The sequence below is a fragment of the Nycticebus coucang genome, chromosome 2 (assembly GCF_027406575.1).
Source record: "Nycticebus coucang isolate mNycCou1 chromosome 2, mNycCou1.pri, whole genome shotgun sequence".
Taxonomy (NCBI): Eukaryota; Metazoa; Chordata; class Mammalia; order Primates; family Lorisidae; genus Nycticebus; species Nycticebus coucang.
Window position 1 is genome coordinate 81382907 of NC_069781.1, and position 21529 is coordinate 81404435.

At 39.7% G+C, this 21529-nt stretch overlaps 1 protein-coding gene across 7 annotated transcripts in view; it reads right to left on the reverse strand.

Annotated features, from left to right (window-relative positions):
- Positions 1-21529, reverse strand: part of TRPM3 (transient receptor potential cation channel subfamily M member 3) — a 584594-nt gene that overhangs the window by 234199 nt on the left and 328866 nt on the right. For 3 of the 7 annotated variants that reach the window (XM_053574841.1, XM_053574826.1, XM_053574831.1), the window contains exon 7: positions 15569-15643. The exons of the other annotated variants lie outside the window; for them this stretch is intronic. In XM_053574841.1, the coding sequence (XP_053430816.1) occupies positions 15569-15643 (75 nt within the window). The remainder of the gene's footprint in view (positions 1-15568; positions 15644-21529) is intronic. 7 annotated transcript variants of the gene reach the window in all.

The window sequence follows — 21529 nt, forward strand, 5'->3', positions numbered from 1 at the left end:
TAGAAACTAACTTAGCTTTTGACTTAATCAATGGGAACAGTTTTTCCCTTATGACCAGATGGCTTTGATGGAAATATTCAGCTAATAATGTCAATGTATTACCAGGACATCCAAGGAGCATTCCTGTGAATAATTTCAGTAGAACAGGGCTGGCCAATCCCATGGGCTGTAAGGCAAGTTTTATTTTCATAAAAGGAAAAAGCCAGCATTATTTTCTTTGGGCCATTGTTTGAAGACTGAATGCTTTAATGTAATTGATCTAAATGTACAGCCCCAAACAAAGCTATATAGTCTTCTTAGCTGCTCTATTCAAAACCCACATCAAAAGGCAGACCTTGCCTTCTCAAATATAAGGTAATCAGAGTGGTTCTAACTTATTTTACTTTGTAATACTTTGTCCACCCCACCCCACCCTCCCGCAAATATGCTAGCATCTAAGTCCATAGCCCATGTACATTTCTTGGTTTCTTGGCAAAATTAGCAAGGAGCAAAGCAGCTGGGGGAATTGGGGAGGGGAGGGGGGAGAATGGGTAGAAGGAGGGTAATTAGTGGGACCACACCTACGGTGCGTCTTACAAGGGTACATGTGAAATTTACTAAATGCATAATATAAATGTCTTAATACAATAACTAAGACGGTGCCGTGAAGGCTATGTTAACCAGTTTGATGAAAATATTTCAGATTGTATATAAAACCAGCACATTGTACCCCCTGACTGCATTAATGTACACAGCTATGAGTTAATTAAAAAAATAAATAAATAAAAAAGACCTGTGATTAGGGGAAGAGCTGGGCAGGGAGGTAAATGGAAGGAGTGAGAAAGATCTTGCTGGAAGTATGTATATTAATTTACCTTTCCCAGATTGTAAACATTTTTTTCTTTGCATCTGTTGAGGGAAACAGCAATTACTTCTTACCCCAAATCCAATGAGCTCTGTTTTCTTTTTATGGAATAATCTTTTAGATGTTTTCTTTGCATCCTTCACTTGTCAGATTCAAAAACGTTTTCCTCAGGCCTTACCTTTCAACCTCACTAAGAAAAATGAACTGTTCTCACTGTGTGCCCACATACTATTTACTTTTTAAATAAAGCAATGCCAATGAATATGCCTTATAAATTTGTATAACTTTATATGAATTTGTATAAATTTGTAAATTTGTATTGGGCAGACTTATCTCTGTATGACCAGATTATCATACCAAGTTCTATGTATAGTAGTTACTAAAATATGAGTGAAAAAGGCAGGATACTGAATTACCATCAAGTGTCTCTTGATTTGTCATAGGCTAAATAACAATCTAATTATTTCCAGATAAATGTTTAAGGTTTTATGAACATGAGTAATTTTCCCTGAATCAACTGACCAGAGATCCAGGTTACTGAGATGTGATTTCAATTCTTGTGAAATCAGGAATTATGGCCGATGCCCAGTGTCTGTGCTCGTTGCTTTTCCTGTGGACTACTGCAATTGCGTCCAGATTTCTTCAACAATCTTCCCTTGACTACATTATCACTCATAAATACAGTCTGTAAAAGTACAGGAGCTTCCATTGTGATTAGAAAGAAGCCTGGTCCTTTCAGGTGCTATACGAGGTTCCCCTTTTTCTCCACCCAGCCTTCAAGTGCATTCTCCTCTCCCCCCCACCCCCCCCACCCCCCCAGAGCTTCCTCTTTACCCTGGTCCTGATGTCTTCAGACTATCTTCACCATCTGCTGTGGAAAATTATTTTTAAACTTTCTCTTAGACATTCTAACTTTCAGAGAGGAGTATTTCCCCTCCTTTTGGTTTCAAGAGGAGGAGTTTTTCCCAAGCACATCCTTAGGTTTTCTGTTCCTCTTCATGCACTTGACCCTTCAGGAAAGTTGGAAAAACAAGCAAACATACAAATGGGTTTGCTCAGCTCAGCCTGGCTTTGCTTCCTCTGGGCATCTTCCTGCCTGCAGAGAATGAGAGACCTTCTGTCTCCTCCGGGAACTGTGCCCCTGAAGATGCACAGTGAGGTAGGGAGGTGAAGGCTCACTGTGGGTCTCTGCCTAATTTGGGGGCATCACTAAGCCTATTTGGCCAGTAGACCTAAAAGCACGTCTTCCATAGGTAACAAAAGTGATATTTTGGTTCTACCAAGTACATCTTTTATTTCTCAAATTGGTGGGAATTTGCATGAGGAAGAGGGGTACTATTTACTTTAGCTCCTCAGAGACCCCCCAACTCAATCTTCAAAGTCTAGTTCAAACGTTACCAGTTCCTGAAGCTCTAACTCTCTTGAGCAATGTTAATTATTTGTTTTTTTATGTTTCCATTGCTCCTTTTTTTTTTTTTTTTTTTTAAGAATGTCTGTTGGTAGGGCGGTGCCTGTGGCTCAAAGGGGTAGGGTGCCGGCCCCATATGCTGGAGGTGGCAGGTTCAAACCCAGCCCTGGCCAAAAAAAAAGAATGTCTGTTGGCATTTATTCTATTTGCTTTAATAAAAGTTTCATCTACTCAGCTGTAAGCTGTTCCTTCTGACAGACTCAGTAGTCTTCTTAGGTAACACTCTGGTTGCCATAGTGCCTCAAGCTCAGAAGGTAGTTCAAATAACTGCTTACGAAATAAAACAAAAATAAAAGGTGCAATGCTTAGGATCCACACCTTGGGACTAGAGCAGTTGAAAGGATGGGAATGAATGGGTAATTATAAAGAGAACAACTGTCGTACCTCAACACTGTTGATGTACATTGCTAATAGTGGAGATGACAGCCATTTGGGTGGCCTCCTGGCCTTAACCACGGGCCATCACAAAGGGCCAGAGATCTAGAGAAGAACATGGCAAGTGACCTGGGTGAGTTTTCCCATTTCACCTGTCCATCTGGATTACATTGGAAAGAGCCTAAATTCTTAGGGACTCAAATAGCCAATTTCAGCCAGCTAGCTTTCACTTTTAAAGAGAAGCCTTGCTATTTCTCAGTGTTGGAACAAGCTAGAGCAACGAAGTATTTCAGACACTGTGAAGAAATATATGAAGACAGGTTTATACTCTTCCCCTTGCTGGAAGGATATCCACGAAGCTATTATTTCCTCCATTTGAAATAAATAGGAACTATATGATTGAAATAGAAACCCAGTTCTGTTCCTACTGAGGTGACTGGTAGGTTTTAGCAGCTAATGTGCTGGAGGCTGGGATGACCTGCCTTTACCCCTAAGGTTATTAAAATTACTGACTAGTATTATCACATATGAAACAAAGGAAAGGCACTGATTATTTTAGCTCTAGTAATGGCATTTAATCCACTTTCTGATCCATAGATGGGAAAAGTGATATGTGGTTTTTTATTTGATTACCTGGGTGTCTCTTTCCAAAAGATAACTTGTCAAGTGTAATCTGAACACATCTTTATCATGACTAAATCCTTGGTTAAAAAAAATATATATATGGGCGACAATGTTGGGGGAACCTTCTTTCCTCTTGTTTCATATTTCCACGTGGAGGGAGCTCCTTTAGAGTGACACATTTAGCCTTTTGTCCTGCCTTTACTCTTTTCCACATATAGAATTAAATAACCTGATCTGTCTCATGATTGGATAGTATAAAATATAAAATCCCAAGCCCTCTGCCAACTGAATGGGTTCCCTGTTGGCCAACGGGACCCTAGAAAAGCCTTAAAAATGAGTTTCCAGCCATGACAGAAAGGGAAGTCAAATACTTCTGTTTGTGTTCCCTTCCTTTTGGAGTTTAGACACTACCACTGACCAGCACTAATATTAAAATAGAGGTCGCAAGGCTGACAAAATAGATTCTTTTGGCAATGAGACACTCAATGTACTAAATTACAATCAGGACCTAAGGCCATACAAGGCAAAGGTCAAGTTAGGTCTGTAGCCATCAATTTGCTTAAGAGATCACTGGAGTCTGAGTCTTATATTGTGTCTTGCTCTGTGATCAACAGACTTCCTATCTAAACTTAAAACATTCCTTTCAACTGATTCCAAGCCTGTAGACGATTTTTTTTTCTTTAACCAATTGCAAATCAAAGAATCTCTGAACTCTGTAAGCCCCCACTTTAAGATGCCACACCTTTTCAGGCCCAACCAATGTATACCCTCCACATATTGAGTTATGATTTTACTTGCAAGTCCTGTCTCTCTAAAATGTATAACAACCAACTATAACCCAATCATCTTTGGCACAGTTTCTCAGGAATTCCTGAAATTGTGTAGCTTTAGGCTGAAGTCACTCATATTTGGCTCTGAATAAACCTCTTTAAAATGTTTTATAGAGTTTTTTTTATTTTTCTCCCGTTAACAATAGATCTAGTCTATTAAAGGTCCTTTAGTATCAGGAATTTAGTTTCTATCTTTTTTTCTTCCAGGAACCAATGCCAGTCGGTGAGCGTTGGTTGGGTTGTTAACATTGGCCAGGTGGGTTGTGACCCTCTTCTTCCTCAGCTTGCTCAACATGAAAACGAGGTTAAAAAAGACCTTTATGACGATTTACTTCCACTTAGTGAATAGTACACATATTTTTCTTTCTTATGATTTTCTTAATAACATTTTTCTTTTCTCAAGCTTGCCTTATTGTAAGAATACAGTATATTCTATGCATATGTACATAAAACATACAAAATATGTGTTAATCGACTGTTCATGTTATCAGTAAGGCTTCCAGTCAATGGTAGGCTGCTGACCCAGCACTGTTCAAGGGTCAATCGTATTATTATCCCCATTTTACAGTTAAGGAAACTGGGGCATAGAGAGTAAATTGTAAAATTCATGCAACTACTAACTGTCTGAATTGGATTTCAAGAAAGACACATTAGGAAGTCCAGAGTCTGTATTCTTTGCACTCTAGTGGGTTATCTTTTGCTGGGGAACCTAATATGGCCCTACAGGAACCCTTCCCCTCTCCTCCTCCTCTTCTCCTTTTGAAACAAAGAACACAAAGGACCTAGTTAGCTCCACCCCCTAAGGAAATTCCTGCCAAAGGACTCTAACCCACCAAACCCCTCCGGTAAGCTGTGGGATTTGCCCACACTCTACCGCCCCATATAAAAGGGGTCTCTATTGAAAAAGGGTTTTTCAATAATCCTGACCTAAATTTCTTCACTTGCAGTCTGGTCTCTGGTCATCGCCACTTCCACCTTTCATCTGTCATTAGGTGACTACACAATTTATTATACAGTCAGGATACATTAACAAGTGAAGGGTTACCATTAATAATTATTCTAAAATGATAGGTATAAACTAGAACCATTTAATCCTGAACAAACCAGTTTGTACAGTCATCTAACCTCATTCATATTTTAGCCTTTCGAACTGGTTTCTGGTAGCTTTTTAACATAGATGCCAATCTCAGTTATTTAAAAAGGATCCTGAGTTTGTTTGTTCCTTTGTTGCTTCTCTTCCTGGCTGAGAAAGGCCAGGACTAGCTGTTGCCCTCTCCAGTTTCCTGGTTCAGGTTTCTTTCTCCTGCAAAACCACAGCTGCTCATTATCAGAGCTATTTCCTGTTCTAGACACACGGAGCAATGAAACACCAGGGAAGAATTAGATCATTAAACGAAGGAAAACAGCAACAACATAACAGCACCTGTATAGATCCAATAAAGGGAGAACATCAATTAAAAATTTTTCTCATGTTCAAGCATATCTGTGGCTGTGCTGAAAATAAACCCCTTCTACTTTTATCCCTTATAAACAAATACTCTGTTGCATTCTATCATTTAAACACATCCAGAAACTTGGTGATGAAGTATCAGGAGACAGTCCTGGCCCAGAGGCACGCAGCGGGCACTTTGGGTCCTTAATCACTGGGGTATTTAACCCAGTTATCCTTCTTTTGTCTGTGTGAAACAGCTGCTTGGCTCCTTTCCACTGCTAACACCAAGAATCTACCCAACTGCAAGAATAAGTGCTAGCACCATTAGTCTAGAAAGGGAGCTATCTTAATATTATAAACAAGTCAGTAGCCTTTGTGTACACCAATAGTAGTCAAGATGAGAAGCTAAGTAAGGACACAACTCCCTTCACCATAGTCTCAAAGAAAATGAAATACCTAGGAATATACCTAACGAAGGAGGTGAAGGACCTCTATAAAGAAAACTATGAAATCCTCAGAAAGGAAATAGCAGAGGATATTAACAAAGGGAAGAACATACCGTGCTCATGGATGGGAAGAATCAACATTGTTAAAAAGTCTATACTTCCCAAAGCAATCTACCTATTCAATGCCATTCCTATCAAAATACCAACATTGTACTTTCAAGATTTGGAAAAAATGATTCTGCGTTTTGTATGGAACCGGAAGAAACCCCGTATAGCTAAGGCAGTTCTCTGTAACAAAAATAAAGCTGGGGGCATCAGCATACCAGATTTTAGTCTGTACTACAAAGCCATAGTGGTCAAGACAGCATGGTACTGGCACAAAAACAGAGACATAGACACTTGAATCAAATTGAAAACCAAGAAATGAAACCAAGAATTGAAAACCAAGAAATGAAACTAACATCTTACAACCACTTAATCTTCTATAAACCAAACAAGAACATACCTTGGGGGAAAGACTCCCTATTCAATAAATGGTGTTGGGAGAACTGGATGTCTACATGTAAAAGACTGAAACTGGACCCACACCTTTCCCCGCTCACAAAAATTGATTCAAGATGGATAAAGGACTTAAATTTAAGGCATGAAACAATAAAAATCCTCCAAGAAAGCATAGGAAAAACACTGGAAGATATTGGCCTGGGGAAAGACTTCATGAAGAAGACTGCCATGGCAATTGCAACAACAACAAAAATAAACAAATGGGACTTCATTAAACTGAAAAGCTTCTGTACAGCTAAGGAGACAATAACCAAAGCAAAGAGACAACCTACACAATGGGAAAGGATATTTGCATATTTTCAATCAGACAAAAGCTTGATAACTAGGATCTATAGAGAACTCAAATTAATCCACATGAAAAAAGCCAACAATCCCATAGATCAATGGGCAAGAGACATGAATAGAACCTTCTCTAAAGATGACTGACGAATGGCTAACAAACACATGAAAAAATGTTCATTATCTCTATATATTAGAGAAATGCAAATCAAAACAACCCTGAGATATCATCTAACCCCAGTGAGAATGGCCCACATCACAAAATCTCAAAACTGCAGATGCTGGCGTGGATGTGGAGAGAAGGGAACACTTTTACACTGCTGGTGGGACTGCAAACTAGTACAACCTTTTTGGAAGGAAGTACGGAGAAACCTCAAAGCACTCAAGCTAGACCTCCCATTTGATCCTGCAATCCCATTACTGGGCATCTACCCAGAAGGAAAAAAATCCTTTTATCATAAGGACACTTGTACTAGACTGTTTATTGCAGCTCAATTTACAATCGCCAAAATGTGGAAACAGCCTAAATGCCCACCAACCCAGGAATGGATTAACAAGCTTGGTATATGTATACCATGGAATACTATTCAGCTATTAAAAAAAGTGGAGACTTTACATCCTTCGTATTAACCTGGATGGACGTGGAAGACATTATTCTTAGTAAAGCATCACAAGAATGGAGACGCATGAATCCTATGTACTCAATTTTGATATGAGGAAAATTAATGACAATTAAGGTTATGTGGGGGGGGCAGGAATTTCAGAAAGAGGGACGGAGGGAGGGGGGTGGGGCCTTGGTGTGTGTCACACTTTATGGGGGCAAGACATGATTGCAAGAGGGACTTTGCCTAACAATTGCAATCAATGCAACCTGGCTTATTGTACCCTCAATGAATCCCCAACAATAAAAAAAAAAAAAGAAAAGAAAAATCAAAATCTTAAGGACTGCTCTTAAAATCCTAATTCTAACGTGCAAAATCTAGTTTGCCTTTTGTACACTGTCACAGAAGGGGTGTGTAGAAATCCCCATGTCAAGTTATAACCTCTTCTTGTCAGTGTTTGCTCTAGAAGAATGGTTTGGAATATTAGTATGCATCAGAATCTCCCAGAGAAGTTTTTACAGCACACACACTATTGGGCCCCAAACTCAACAGGAGACTTGAGAATCTGCATCTCGAAGGAGTTTCTAGGTGATGCTACTGCTGCTGGTCCCAGCACCACATTTTGAGAACCAATGCCCGAGGACAAAACTGAAGGGAAAGGAGAGTTTTGCTTGTGGAGAGTAGAGAAATCCAGGATGAGGCCCCCTGGAGCAAATGAATACAAAAGATCACGGAATGAGACCCATGAAAACAATTTTTCCAGAAGTCCATTTTAAACTGAGCATCAGCAACTTTTTCTGTAAAGGAGCAAATAGTAAACATTTTCAGCTTTGTTGGTCACATGGACTTGGTCGCAACTACCCAGCTGTGGGATTGTAGCATGAAGCAGCCAGAGACACTGTGTAAAGGCTGAGCAGGGCTCTGCTGCAGGAAAGCTTTGTTTACAAAAACAAATAATGCACTGGATTTGGTCCATGGGCTATAGTTTGTTGACCTCTGGGTTTGGTTAAAATGATTCATATAAGACAACATCTGTCAGATTGTGAAACCTGAGTATGTCTGTAATCAATGACAAACTAACCTAGTTGGAACTGTGTAAGCCAAGCACTGATACCTGTTTTAATTGCACGTGGTTGATATAACATCACCCTTGTAGAGGTGAAGGGTGGGAGATAGGCCCTCTTGTAGCAGTTCAGTCTCTTGCACCAGCTATTTGGGTCTATTTAAAAGCAAATGTTCGGCCACCCCACCCATTTCAATAGGGGTTTCACTGCACTAGGGAAAATCACCTACCTATATATTTAGTACATTCGCTACTTGGTGCTTTGCCTAAACGTAAAGAATATCTTTTTTGTGTAGCAGGATAATTTATGGAGTTATTAATTAATTTAGATTGTTTTCCATTTGTTCTTTCTTTTCATTTCGAAAAGGCCACTTGGGTATCTAGTCCCAGGGGAAGTCGCTGGTCTAAGCTGCCAGAACACAGAAATTGTCTGGAGCTCAGCTCTCTCCATGACTTTTGTAAAAACCTAAGTTCACTAATGTCCTCAAGAGAATGGAGAAAGTGCAAGTGTCTTCCACGATGGAGAAGTGGGGGTCCCTGAGACAGAAAGGAAAGTCAAGCTCAGGACAGGGAAAAGAAGAAACTCGCAGCCCCTGCCTAATGGTCATTTCCTGTCTCCTCTTACTAGGTCCATGGGCAGCACTGACACAGGTGGCCGTTCCTTCCTGCTGGACATAAACACTTTTCACCCAACTCCAAGACAGTGGCCAAAGGAAATCAGAACGTTTCACTCCAAAATACACCTCTTAGACATAGTATTTTTAAACTGGAGGCAATTGGGAAGCGGACTATGTGACCTTCCCTTTCTTACCTAGGGCAGACCATAACAATTCCTCTGAGGAAGGTGCAGGAGCCTCTGCCTGTCCTCTGTTTGCCTAAAAGCAGGACAGAGAATCACAAAAACAAAAGGTCTTTCTATTTGCTCCTTGGCCTCTTTCCCACCTGAAGACAAGATATAAATTCTCTTTGAACAGAACCTTATCAGCTCAGAAAGAATCCAGAGGGCTCTGTGAGCAGACTGCATTCCCCAGAGATTTACCTTCCCATGTTGTCCTGCCTCTGGGATCCTGGGACTGCTTTCAGCTTTGTCCTGTCCCTTCCCTAACTGCACTGCTCTTTGTTGGATATTCTATGGAAACAGACTCCCCAATCACTGCTTTTGAGCACTTTCCTCCATGTGATCTGCCGTGCACACCTGCTTTTCTCTCATTACTCTGTCTTTTGTCACAGGGGCCCATCTCAGGCACAAACTTACAAAGGTCAAAGAAAATTCCGTTTTCTTCTCTCCTTAGTGCTCTCTCCTGGTTGCCCTCTAAGCTCATTACCTGCTCCTTCCTCGTTTCCTTCACTGGTTCGTCTTACCTACCTTGGTTCAGGCTTCTTCCCTTCCCGTCTCTCCTTGTTTTCCCACCAGGCTACTTGAAATTTCAGCCACTTCCCTACAGCCCCTTTTCTGCTTCCTTTGCTTTTTTTCTCTCCTTGGTACTTACCACTATCCAATCCACTATACGTTGTACTTACTGACCTCATTTTCTATAGCTGCCCCACCCATTGGAAGTCCCCCAAGGGAGATAACTACCCCAGGCACCTTGTGTGAAGGGACTGCTGGGAAGTAACCAGGGAATGCCGGACCTGAGGCTGCTCAACCTTATGGGCCAGTGATGCCAGTGGCTGCCAAGACCCCACTGGCTTTACTTGCTGGGACACGTGAGAACTGCCAACCTTGGAGAGGCCCAGCAGGCTTAGACAGTTACTGTAGCAGTGGTGACCTTGACTAACAAAAGTTAAGAGGCCTTTCTCCAATTTTTCAAGTACTCTGTAAGCATGAAGGCAATTAGCATGAGCATGAAAGAAAACCAACGGGAGAGAAGAGGAAGAGGAAGAGAAGGGAAAGGAGGAGAAAGGTAGAGAGTTAGAGAGACATCTAATAGAGATTAAGATTGAATTTGCCAAAAACTAGATGGAAGGAGACTTAGAGTTGGATTTATTTGAATAAAGGAAAAAACGTTTTATGATGTGACATTTCCTACACACCTAGGCTTATGAACTATAATTTATACTCACTACCACCGTTCTTATGACTTGAGTCATGAAAACAAATCAGCAGAATAAAAATCCTGCTCCATGCCTGCCAAGAAAACAGAACCTAAAAGTGGAAATACGAGAGTGAAGTGAACTTTCTGCTTCTCTCCAAACTCTGCTCATGGGCACGTCATGTTGAATTTCTGCCCATTTCCCAGTCTCCCCCAGGATTTCAGAATAAATTCCAGTGTGCACCAGAGTTAGCATGAACTTCCCTTGGGTATTAGAAATGCTGCTAATGAGGAAAGCTTACTTCATATTTGTTTGATGACCAGAAAAGCTGACTCTTTGATCTTTTCCTGACTGTTTTAGCAAAGGCACATCTGTGTTTCCACCCTGCCTCATCCCGGGAATTATCCACAGAAACCCACATGGACGCAGAGGTGCCCAGGCTCCTTAGCCAACAAGAGTCAGTGATTTGCCCACCTGTGATTCAGGACTTGAATGTCTGCCTGCCGGGCTGTAGTGCGTGAAACTCCTCACAGGCTTCTGAAGCCCAGCCTTCAACACAGAAACAGGGACAGCCTGTCCAGTGAGGAGGGCTGCTTATTCCAGCTATGGGTGCCAAAAACAAAACAAAAAACCCAAAAAGCAAAAAGCACAGAAAACAATTGCTTCTTTATTTGGCCATTATTAGGGCACAACATTGCTATTTACCTCATTTGTCTCAAGGGTTAATGATCTTGAACTGAGGGTTCAAGGTTAAAAAATATTATGTTAAAACCTATGACAACTTTATTAGTGACACCTGGGAGTGCTATTTGCCGTCATTCCTTAAGCCTATATGAACTATACTTCACTTTTATTTCCATTAGTTTCCATGGCTTGAAATAATGCAAATACTATTTTGAAGGGATAGACAAATTATCATAAATCCTAGGAAGGGACTTTGAAGAGTCCTATAATTAATCCCCTAGCCTTGGTTATCTTAAACATATTAAAACCACAGGCTACTTTTTTACCTTATTTTCTCTAAATATATCTCACTGTAAAATGGTTGATTATGGTGCAAAAGTGCTCATTCAACGCAAGTTTTCCAATTCATTTTATGTGTATCTAACTTTCTAAAGTTAGCAATGCATTTCTCCTGAATGGATTGATCCTAATCTAGACAGAAAAGCAGCCCTGGGCAACTATCACTTTGAGTAAGTGAAGGAAAATCAATAGTTATTTCTTTGTTTCATGTAAATGGAAATACTAAAGCCCTGATGGCATTGGATGCTACAAAATACATATTCTCAGACTGTCTAAATTCATAAGATAGAAATGATTGAATAACAATCATGATTCAACAGGAACATAGATTTCCCAGACTAAATGCTTTCCTGCCCGTGAGTAGGAGGAATGCACGATGATCTCTGCCTCTACCTGTTTTAATTCATTTATCCTTCCTAAGTCTTTCTGTGTCATTATTATTTTACTATTTATCTGTCCTTCATAACTTTTGATATCTAATCCCTACTATTACATCTTTGTGTTAGGCTAGAAATCGGAGCTAAAAATAAGGCCAGGGAAACCAAATATTGATATCTACAATAACAGTTTATTAAGCACCTACTTGCATGTGCCGGCCACTGCGCTAGGGTTTCAGGATGACAGAAATGAATGGGACGCAGGCTCTGCTCTGCAGGAACTCACAGTCTACAGATGATAGGGGACATTCAGGCAGATTCACACACCGAAAGAAGTGGTGCTCTGACAGAGGTTCACACGGAGTGCTCTGAGGATGGGGAGGGGATAAGTTGGAATGGGGGTTCCCCTCAGATTTCAGAGAGGAGAAGGATTTTTATCTGAGACTCAGAGGGAGTATAGATTTTGGCTAGATAACTAGGGTGGGGGAGAAGATGATATTTAGGTAACGTCAAAAGGAAACAAAAACAGATCTGATAGGGTATGTTGTTTGAAAGAAATTGCAAGTAGCTTGGAATAGGTGGGACATAGGTCCACCTGGTGTCATGGTAGGAGAAGAAGCTAGAAAAATAACAGGAAAAATATGGCAGGTCTTTCAGTTAGCAATGACACAGAGAGATGGAGTCCCATCAAGAAAGTCTGTATTATTGTGAGAGGAAAATATTATATCTGAAATATTAACTTTGCTAATGTTGAGAGCAAAATGCCAGTCACACACTTGCAATGCAAATCTTTCTCATCTGAAAATAGACTTCAAATTGTTCTTCCCTGAATGTGAAAATGTCTAAGAGATCTTAGAATGGTAGGCTGCTTCCCTGTTCAGACCTACTTATTTATAAGAACTGACCCAGTCCTCGAGCAAGTAATTCCAATGTGGAGAAGTCCTCTTTGGAAAATAGCAATCTCTCTAGCCTGAATAGGAAAGTGGATCAGATAAACAAAACAGGCAAACACCAAGAAATCAGTTTCACTAAAATTTGTTCTGCTCCCTGAAATCATTCTTTTGACTTCACTATCTTGATTGACAAAGTGACTTTTCATTAACAAGTTTGACAAAAATTTCAGTTACATAGCTTACGTGTGTCAAGCCACTTTAGAAAATGAAGAGAAGGCAGGGGTAGAGATTGTAATGTTTTCTTCACAAAAATTATTCTTTGGAGAAAAGGCTCTTTAAAAGGCAGAGAAAACTTTGAACGTGTTTGGTTGAGAACATCTGAAAAATGGCTAGTTATCACAGTCTTAAGTGAAGTGAACGAATTTGGTATTTGTATTTTAGAAGGCCTTTCCCTAGATTGGTTGGGCAGTAGAAATTCTGTATGATTGGGCTGAACAGATCAGAGCACCCACAGAAGGCAAAATGATGTTCCTGATGTACAGTTGTGCACGGCACAAAGACATTTGGGTCAATGACAGACCACAAATACCAGGATGGCCCGTTAAGCTGAAGAATTCTTATTGCCTTGTGAAATCTTGGTCATCTTGACCCTGTTTAAGCCTAGGCTAATAAGTGTGTATCTTAGTTTTTAATAAAAAGTTTTCAAAAGTAAAAAAATTAAATAAATTTTAAGAAAAAGCTTATAGAATAAAGACAGAAGAAAAATATCAATGTGTTTCTGTTTTAAGTATCATTACAAAAGAGTCAAAACAATTTTCTGCAAAGTTTATCAAAAGAAAAAATTTGTAGTTAAGTGAAGGCTAATTTATTTTTGAATAAGGATTAAAAAAATAATTCAGGGCCAGGTATGGTGGCTCATACCTGTAATCCTAGCACTCTGGGAGGCTGAGATAGGAGGATCCCTTGAGTTTAGGAACTTGAGACTAGCTTAAACAAAAGCAAGACCCTGTCTCTACTAAAAATAGAAAAATTATCCAGGCATTGTGGTGGATGCCTATAGTACCAACTACTTGGGAGGCTGAGGCAGGAAGATTGTTTGAGCCCAAGAGTTGAGGTTGCTGTAAGCTAAGCTTAGACTTTGACTCTACCCAGGGTGACAGAGTGGGACTCTGTCTCAAAGAAAGAAATTTAGTAAAGTTTAAGTGCACAGTGTTAATAAAGTCTACATTAGTGTACAGTAGGACCTAGGACTTCATATTCACTCACCACTAGCTCACTGAGTCACCCAGAGCAACTTTTAGCCTTGCAAGCTCCATTCACAGTAAGTACCCTATACAGGCATACCAATTTTTACCTTTTATACCATATTTTACTATGTTTAGGTGTTTAGATAGACAAATACTCACCATTGTGTTACGATTGCCTACAGCATTTAGTACACTAATATGCTATAGGTTTGTAGCCCTTGAGCAATAGGCTATGCCATATAGCCTATGTGTAGTAGGCTATGCCATCTAGGTTTGTATAAGTGCACTCTAAAATGTTCTCAGAATGACAAAATCACCTAACAAATTTCTCACAAGGTATCCCCATTGTTAAGTGATGCATGACTGTACGTGTAACCTGCCCAGAGGAAGCTTAATTTTCTTTTCAAGGCAGGAGAATCCCTTGAGTTTGGCATTCAAGGTTTGAACCCAGGGCTGTTAGTCCATCCCACTTCCAGAGCTCCCTGGATGAAGTTCTACTATGATCTTTGACATATAGAGTTTTTATCTTTCTCAGGGGACAATTATAGGCCCAATGATGGAAAATTGCATGTCATGGTTATCCCAATGCATTTGATGATGGTGCAATGATCAAAAAAGATGCCAGTGATGACAATTGAACGTCCCTTTGCCTTCCCAGCCTCCTTCATATATTCTCAGGCATAGGATGACAAAGGGAAGTCCACGAGTCACATGAAGAAGGACTGCAGCCACGGATACACGGTCAGAAGCTGCTCTGCTTATCTCCATCCCCGCCCTGCTCTCCATCACCCTATCCACCTCCTCCTGATACTGCTCCTTCACCATCTTGCCATGAGCCACCATCCTCTTCCCAAAGTCCTGCTTGATGACTCATTTCAACAGAACCAACCCTTCACGAATGTCTGGCACAGAGTTGGTGCTCAAATAATTGTTGGACGAAATCATCATCCCCAAGATTTCCAGGGTAACAAAATGTGGGGAAACCTCTTTTTAAATGAGACAATACTTCCATGTATGGGATAGAAGGAGAAATTGTTCTGAAATCATATCAGCCAAAGTTTGCACCCAGATGTCCCACTAACTGAAGACAGAGGCTCAAGCTCTTTGAGCTGTCATTTACTCAGCTATAAAAGAGGAAGATAATCCCTAATTTGAAGGGTTTATGTGAGTATTAAAAAATATAGTATACACAAGAATGCCGAGTGTAGTGCTTGGAACCTAAATAAATGCTTATCTTCTAGTGATGTCCTAGCAGTGCCATGCTGTCCTATGTGGTGTCTTTAAGATGACAAATAATAAGGAGTAACTAATCTCTGATGTGGCTGAATGTCTTAGACGAGACAGAGGTAAACAGCAGTCACAGGGAGTGATATTGTTAGAAATTTTTAGAGGAAATTAAGGCTTCAGTGGTTAATTTTCTTGATTGGAGTTGAAGAGGAAATTCAAGTTGTCCATTAATTATATACTTACCAATTGGGTCTAATTGGCAACTACCCCAAAATGAATAAAACAAGCGGGAGTCAAGAGAGAAAAACGGCAGGCATCCTGTCAAAAAATAAAATCTTTGAAATTTCTACAACCCAATGGTTGGATACACATTATATTAGAACAGACAGATTACCCAATTTAAATAAATTTACATATGTGACAGCAACCTGAGTTGCACACCCAGATCTGTGCTGACATCACACAGCCCTTCTGTATTGCCTGTATCTGGTTTCATTACTTTTCCAACCAAATGAGACATTAAAATCAACAGCCTCTTTGCTGGAGGAAGTATCCTTCATCATTCTTTTTCAGCCCAGATATGTTTTATGGTGGTAAAATGTTAAATGAGTTCATTCCTAAGTGCCTGTATGATGCTTAGTACTTACATTCTCAAGAAATGTTAGTGGTTGTTTTATTAATTATAATGCTAATTATGAATGCTTCAATTCTTGTCTTCTGGGACAGGACAGGAACTGGATTCTTTCCTCCTTTGAAAAATCTGTTTCTGATTTCTGGAGAAATAAGTGTTCCATTCTTAAGTAATTAGCTGCTTTTGACTTAAAAGAACTATCCTTTTGGAGGCTGATCTACTTAATTTCTTTTCTCTTGAAAGAGGAATTGAAACAGTTACTGAAGTGTCGCTCAACATACGTATTATTACTTACTGGACTGAGCCATCCCTATATTTTTCTCTCTTGTCTTTCATTGGCCAAGATACAGATAGAAATCTACATCTGTATCTGTGAGTATCTATTTAGCATCTACAAAAAAGGTCATCACAGCCATTTTAGACAATTGACAGGTTTCTACCAATTTGGCTATCCTACCCCAAACTGGGAGATGAATTTCATGGTAATACCATGTTTCTGGAATTGTTAACTTACTACATAAACTAGCCTTAGGCCAAATGGCTCAAGCAGCATCGCATGTCAAATCCAGGCCTCAGAGGAGAATCCCACACACTTAAGTAGCTCTTCTCTGAGCTCCGTTCGTTCCCTCCCCAGAAACAACATTTAGGGAGAACCCCAGATCCTCAAGTTAGGTCTTTTGGCTCTAGCTTCCTAGGATCAACTTAGACTTCTAGCAGCCTAAACTTGTGGCAATTGCTGGGCGACAGGGGCTTGGCAGGGGGAAGCTGGGTGCTAAGAGTGCTGGGAGGGTCCACTTTCCACAAAGCATCGCTTGGTTATTTCTCAGTGCTTATACTCTGGCAAAGCTGCCTTCTCACGAGAATGTGTTCACTGGGGAAAACACAAACCAATATCCCTAGAAACACAGCATGTGAGGGTTGGTTCCTCTGGATTTTCAATAGTTTGTAAAATGACAAACCAAGAGTTAACTACTGTACATTTTTCAGAAAGTTCCTAATTAGTGTGTTTCTGGGAAGGTAACTCAACTTTCAAGTACACGCCCCAGGCTGCCCTACTGCTGCGTATGGCAATCAGACCACTTGCTAAATATTAATACTATCAACAAAGCTTCAAATAGATGACAACAACAATACAGACCTTCCTAGAAACGTAACACAAGCATTTGTTGGTGAAACCAAGCGCAAAATTGGCTTAGCAATGTGTCTCCTGAAGAGTGAATAGTACCCAGGCATTTTCCGTTTATTTTCCCCTCAGTTATCCAACCTTAATAAACAAGAAATTTGAATGTCACTTTAGCAATGATCACGTAGGGTAAGATTAGTGGTATGGTTAAGAATGGAGCTGTCTGGAGAGCAGGTGTGTTGATTGTGTTCCCAATTGTCTAGGTCTTTCCTCAATTATCCCTCAGGACACAGCAGAGAACATGGGCCTAAGAGGGAAAAATGAGAAAAGGGCTTAGGGTTTCATGTGGAAAGAAGGTTGATGCCTAAGTACCCTGCTTCTGCTTGTTACGCTGGTGCATGGAGACCTTTTTCCTATTTGAGTTCTAGCGTGTTGTACCTCCCAAACTAAAGTAGAGGCATGATTCTGAGCAAAGAACAGCGTGCAGGGAGTTTGGAGTTCATGTTCAGGTAAAATCTCTTTCACATTAATTCACATGAAGAATTTAGGCAAAACATGACTTTTTTCCAAGTGATTTACCTATCTATAAAACAGAAGCAATGAACTACATCAGCAGTCTTCAACCTTTTTGGAACCAGAAACTAGTTTCCAGTTTCATGGAAGACAATTTTACCACGGATCAGGGGTGGGGTGCTTTCAGATGATTCAAGTGTATTACATCTCCATCTCAGATCATCATTCGATTCTCATCAGGAGTATGCAAGCCAGATGCCTCACATGCCCAGTTTACAGAAGGGTTCCCACTCCTAATGAGAATCTAATGCTGCTGCGGATCTGCCAGGAAGCAGAACTCAGGTGATGACGAGAATGACGGGGAACAGCTGTAAAGACAGACGAAGCTTTGCCCACTCCCCCACTACTCACCTCTCCTGTGCTGCTAGGTTCCCTGGTCTGCAGCCTGGGGAGTAGGGACTGCAGAACCCCATGCTCACTGTGTGAATTCCTATTGCACTTTGTATCTCTAAGGGGCATCTAACAGCTCTTTGCATAGAGGCTGTAGAACACAGCAGTCCAGGCCTGCGCAAGGGTGTAGACTTCTTGTGTGTCTGCCACTCACAAGCAGTCTGACTTTGAGCCTATTACTTGACCTTTTGAGGCCTTGGTTTTTATTTTATTCATTTAATTTTTTTTAGTGGCAAATGGGAATAATGGTATCAGGGTGTTGTAAGGATCAGTTATTTCCTGTAAATTATTTGGAACAGTGCTCAATAAACACTAGTTACTATTGACTTATTTGTAAGCCTAAATCCTTAGAGTAAACAACTCTGCTTTAGTTAGCTTGCAGCCCCTATAGTGCTTTGTACATTGGAGGCGCACAAGCAAATATGGTAGAAAAGACCCTCCTAGAATTACTGTCAAGGGAAAAATAGAACAGAGAGAACAGTCACAATTTATTTTAAATGACAGTTACTTGAGTTCTCGTTTTTGCCATATTTTGAAAAGCTGAAGAAATTTGACATATATTTTGCCTTCACATGAAGCATCATGAAAGCACAGAGGAGTAAAAAGTATAGAGGACGCTTTTTTGTCGTCCCAAAGCGAGCCTGTGGGCGACATTCAGTGTGAATCGGCTGTTAGATAAGCACACCACAATGGGCAGGGGGCACAGGGGAAGGCAGCTAGGCTTTGAGGGTGACCATAAGGATAAAAAAAGGGAAATGAACAATTCCAGCCCCACAGATGTATTTATCGTGGGGGTCTAAATGTTAGGCATTTTTGATGAACCTATTGTAATAGGATTATCTTGTTCCAGCTAAGGAGTGGGAATAAATTTAGGCTGTTTGTCATTCACCAACTTCAAAGAGGGAAGATAAATTTGGTTCAGATTTCAGTCATTATTAAATGTAACTGTCAAATCTGTCATGCGAGTCTCATAAGTTTTATGTGCATCCTTTATATGCGATTTGAAAACGTTGTTCCCTGTAATGCTTCCTTAATCAGCCTCTCTTCCCTCTGGTTTCCTGAGTTGACTCTTTCTTTGTTTTAGGAGAGGAGGATTGCCAGAAGACTGAGTGAACCAGAGAAAGAAGGTATGTCAAACACAGCCGTGCTGGGTCCTCACCCACCGGTCAAGAGTGACACGCATGCACCTGAGGTCGGAAGGTACCCAACTCCCATACCACATAATGCACCAACTACTGGGCTCCCTCCTTCCCTTCCTTTTGTAAAAGCAGTATCTCCTCCTTATGGAAAGCAGAAAGCAGTTTCTGGAGGTTCCAAGGAAAAAGTTTCACTTCTTAGATCCCCTCCCCCACCTCAAGTCTCATTCCTTTGAAACTGTAGCTAATGATTGTTCATCTGTGTTCTTTCAGGTATTTTATAATCACACACACACACACACACACACGCACGCACGTCATTTTTAAGACACATAAATGTGATTATACTAAACATGCAGATGGACTATTGTGCAACTGTTAAATTAAGAAAGCAAAAGAAATACCCTTGCATATCTTTCCATATAAGACCAACAGAGCTATTGCATTACTTATAATAATTTTGTGGTATTTGATATATATTTTATCTACTATATGTCTACTATATGTTAACATATAATTTGACTAGCTGTTTATTGGAGAATCTTTAGGTTACTTCCACTTTATTACCATAAACAACACTGTAATAAATATATCTAGAATGAATGTCTAGAAGTAAAATTATAGATGTAAAACATATGTTCATTTAATATTTAATAGGGGAAGCCAAATTGTCTTCTAAATAGGGTTGCCCTATTTATATACCCCCCAAAATCTATATGTATTTCCACATCTGATTTTTGACATTAAAATATTTAACCTTTAATTTTTACCAATTCGATAAGTTAAAAAATTTCAAGTCTTTTCATTTCTTTAATTCCAAATATTGTCAACTTTTGTATTTTTTTCCCTAGGATTTTTCTGTGGAGATATTTTGCCCATTTTCCACTATAGCTTTCTATATTTTTCTTTTTGATTGGTAGATACTCTTCACATATTATGGAAGTTTGCCCTTTGTCATAGTTGCAAATATTTTCTTTGCCATTTGTCTTTTGAACTAGTTCATTGTATTTTCTTTCTTTTTTTTTTTTTATTGTTGGGGATTCATTGAGGGTACAATAAGCCAGGTTACACTGATTGCAATTGTTAGGTAAAGTCCCTCTTGCAATGGGGTTTTAAAACATTTAATTTATTTTCTCCTGACACCTAGATTGTATGAATGGAAAACTCTCTCTCTCGATATATATATATATGTGTGTGTGTGTATATATATATATATATGTCTATGTGTGTATATATATATATATGTTTGGTATTTAAAATGATGAAGGGAAAAGTTACTAAGCTAAAAACAGAACAAAGAAATTGTTATATGTATAGAGTATCCCTTGAGGAAAGGCAAGGTTTATTTCCAAGTTCTTGCTTCTGGTTTCATTAAATCTGCATAGCAATAGATACTCCTGGGCTTTGCTCACTTACCAAGATAGAAGAGCAATCTCAACTATCTGTATATTTACCATTTAGGTTTGACTAAATAATGCAAGCTAAAATCAAAGGAAAAACTAGAGTTGGATCATTGACCTTTAAAACAAAATGACCCAATATGCATATATTGAGGAACTCTGGTTTTTATCTTTTTTAATTGTCATCAGCAAATACACCCAATTATATATTTAGTGGCATTCTGAAATCTTCAAGAACTCTTCATCATTGGCTGTATCTTGCCAAATCATACTTATCATTTATGAGTTATTCAAGTGTAAGAATGTGAACTGAGTCCTCGGTATAAGAGAGCAAACTCTTCTGCTTTGTGGGAGACGTCTCTGCAAATGTTTCCTCAACAGTCAAAGGATGGGCTGCTTTTATTCTATAAGACAGGTCTTTTGCCTTTTTCTTCTAAGAGAGCCAAGACCTAGTCATAACCTTGTCTTTCCAGGGTGGATTGGATTGACCAACCAACCCCCATTCTCCTGCCTATTGCTAAGATTACAGTAATGTGTAGGTCCTAGGGAAATTCTTTTCTAGGATTCATCTTTGAAGCTTAACCTCAAGAGTATAGTGTTATAGAATTACAGAATCTGCTGTCCTATTTATTTTTAACTTTGAATTTAAAATGTTACCAAATGACATGTAATAAAATTTGTGGTAAAGGATGCATTAACGAATACCCGTGCATTATGCACTGCACTATATATAGAACTGTTTTGAGGCTTAGGGTGTCTGTTTGGGTTAGTTAACGTAAAAAGTTAACTAAACCAAGATGATCTAAAATAATCTCTATAATTTTAGACAACTTGTCTCAATTTGATTTCAAGAACTAGTGCCAAGGCTCATCAACCGTACATCACTAAATGCTCACAAGTGAAGAGCAGAAGGGCCAGATATGAAATGTACTTATAGGAGCTATTTATGGG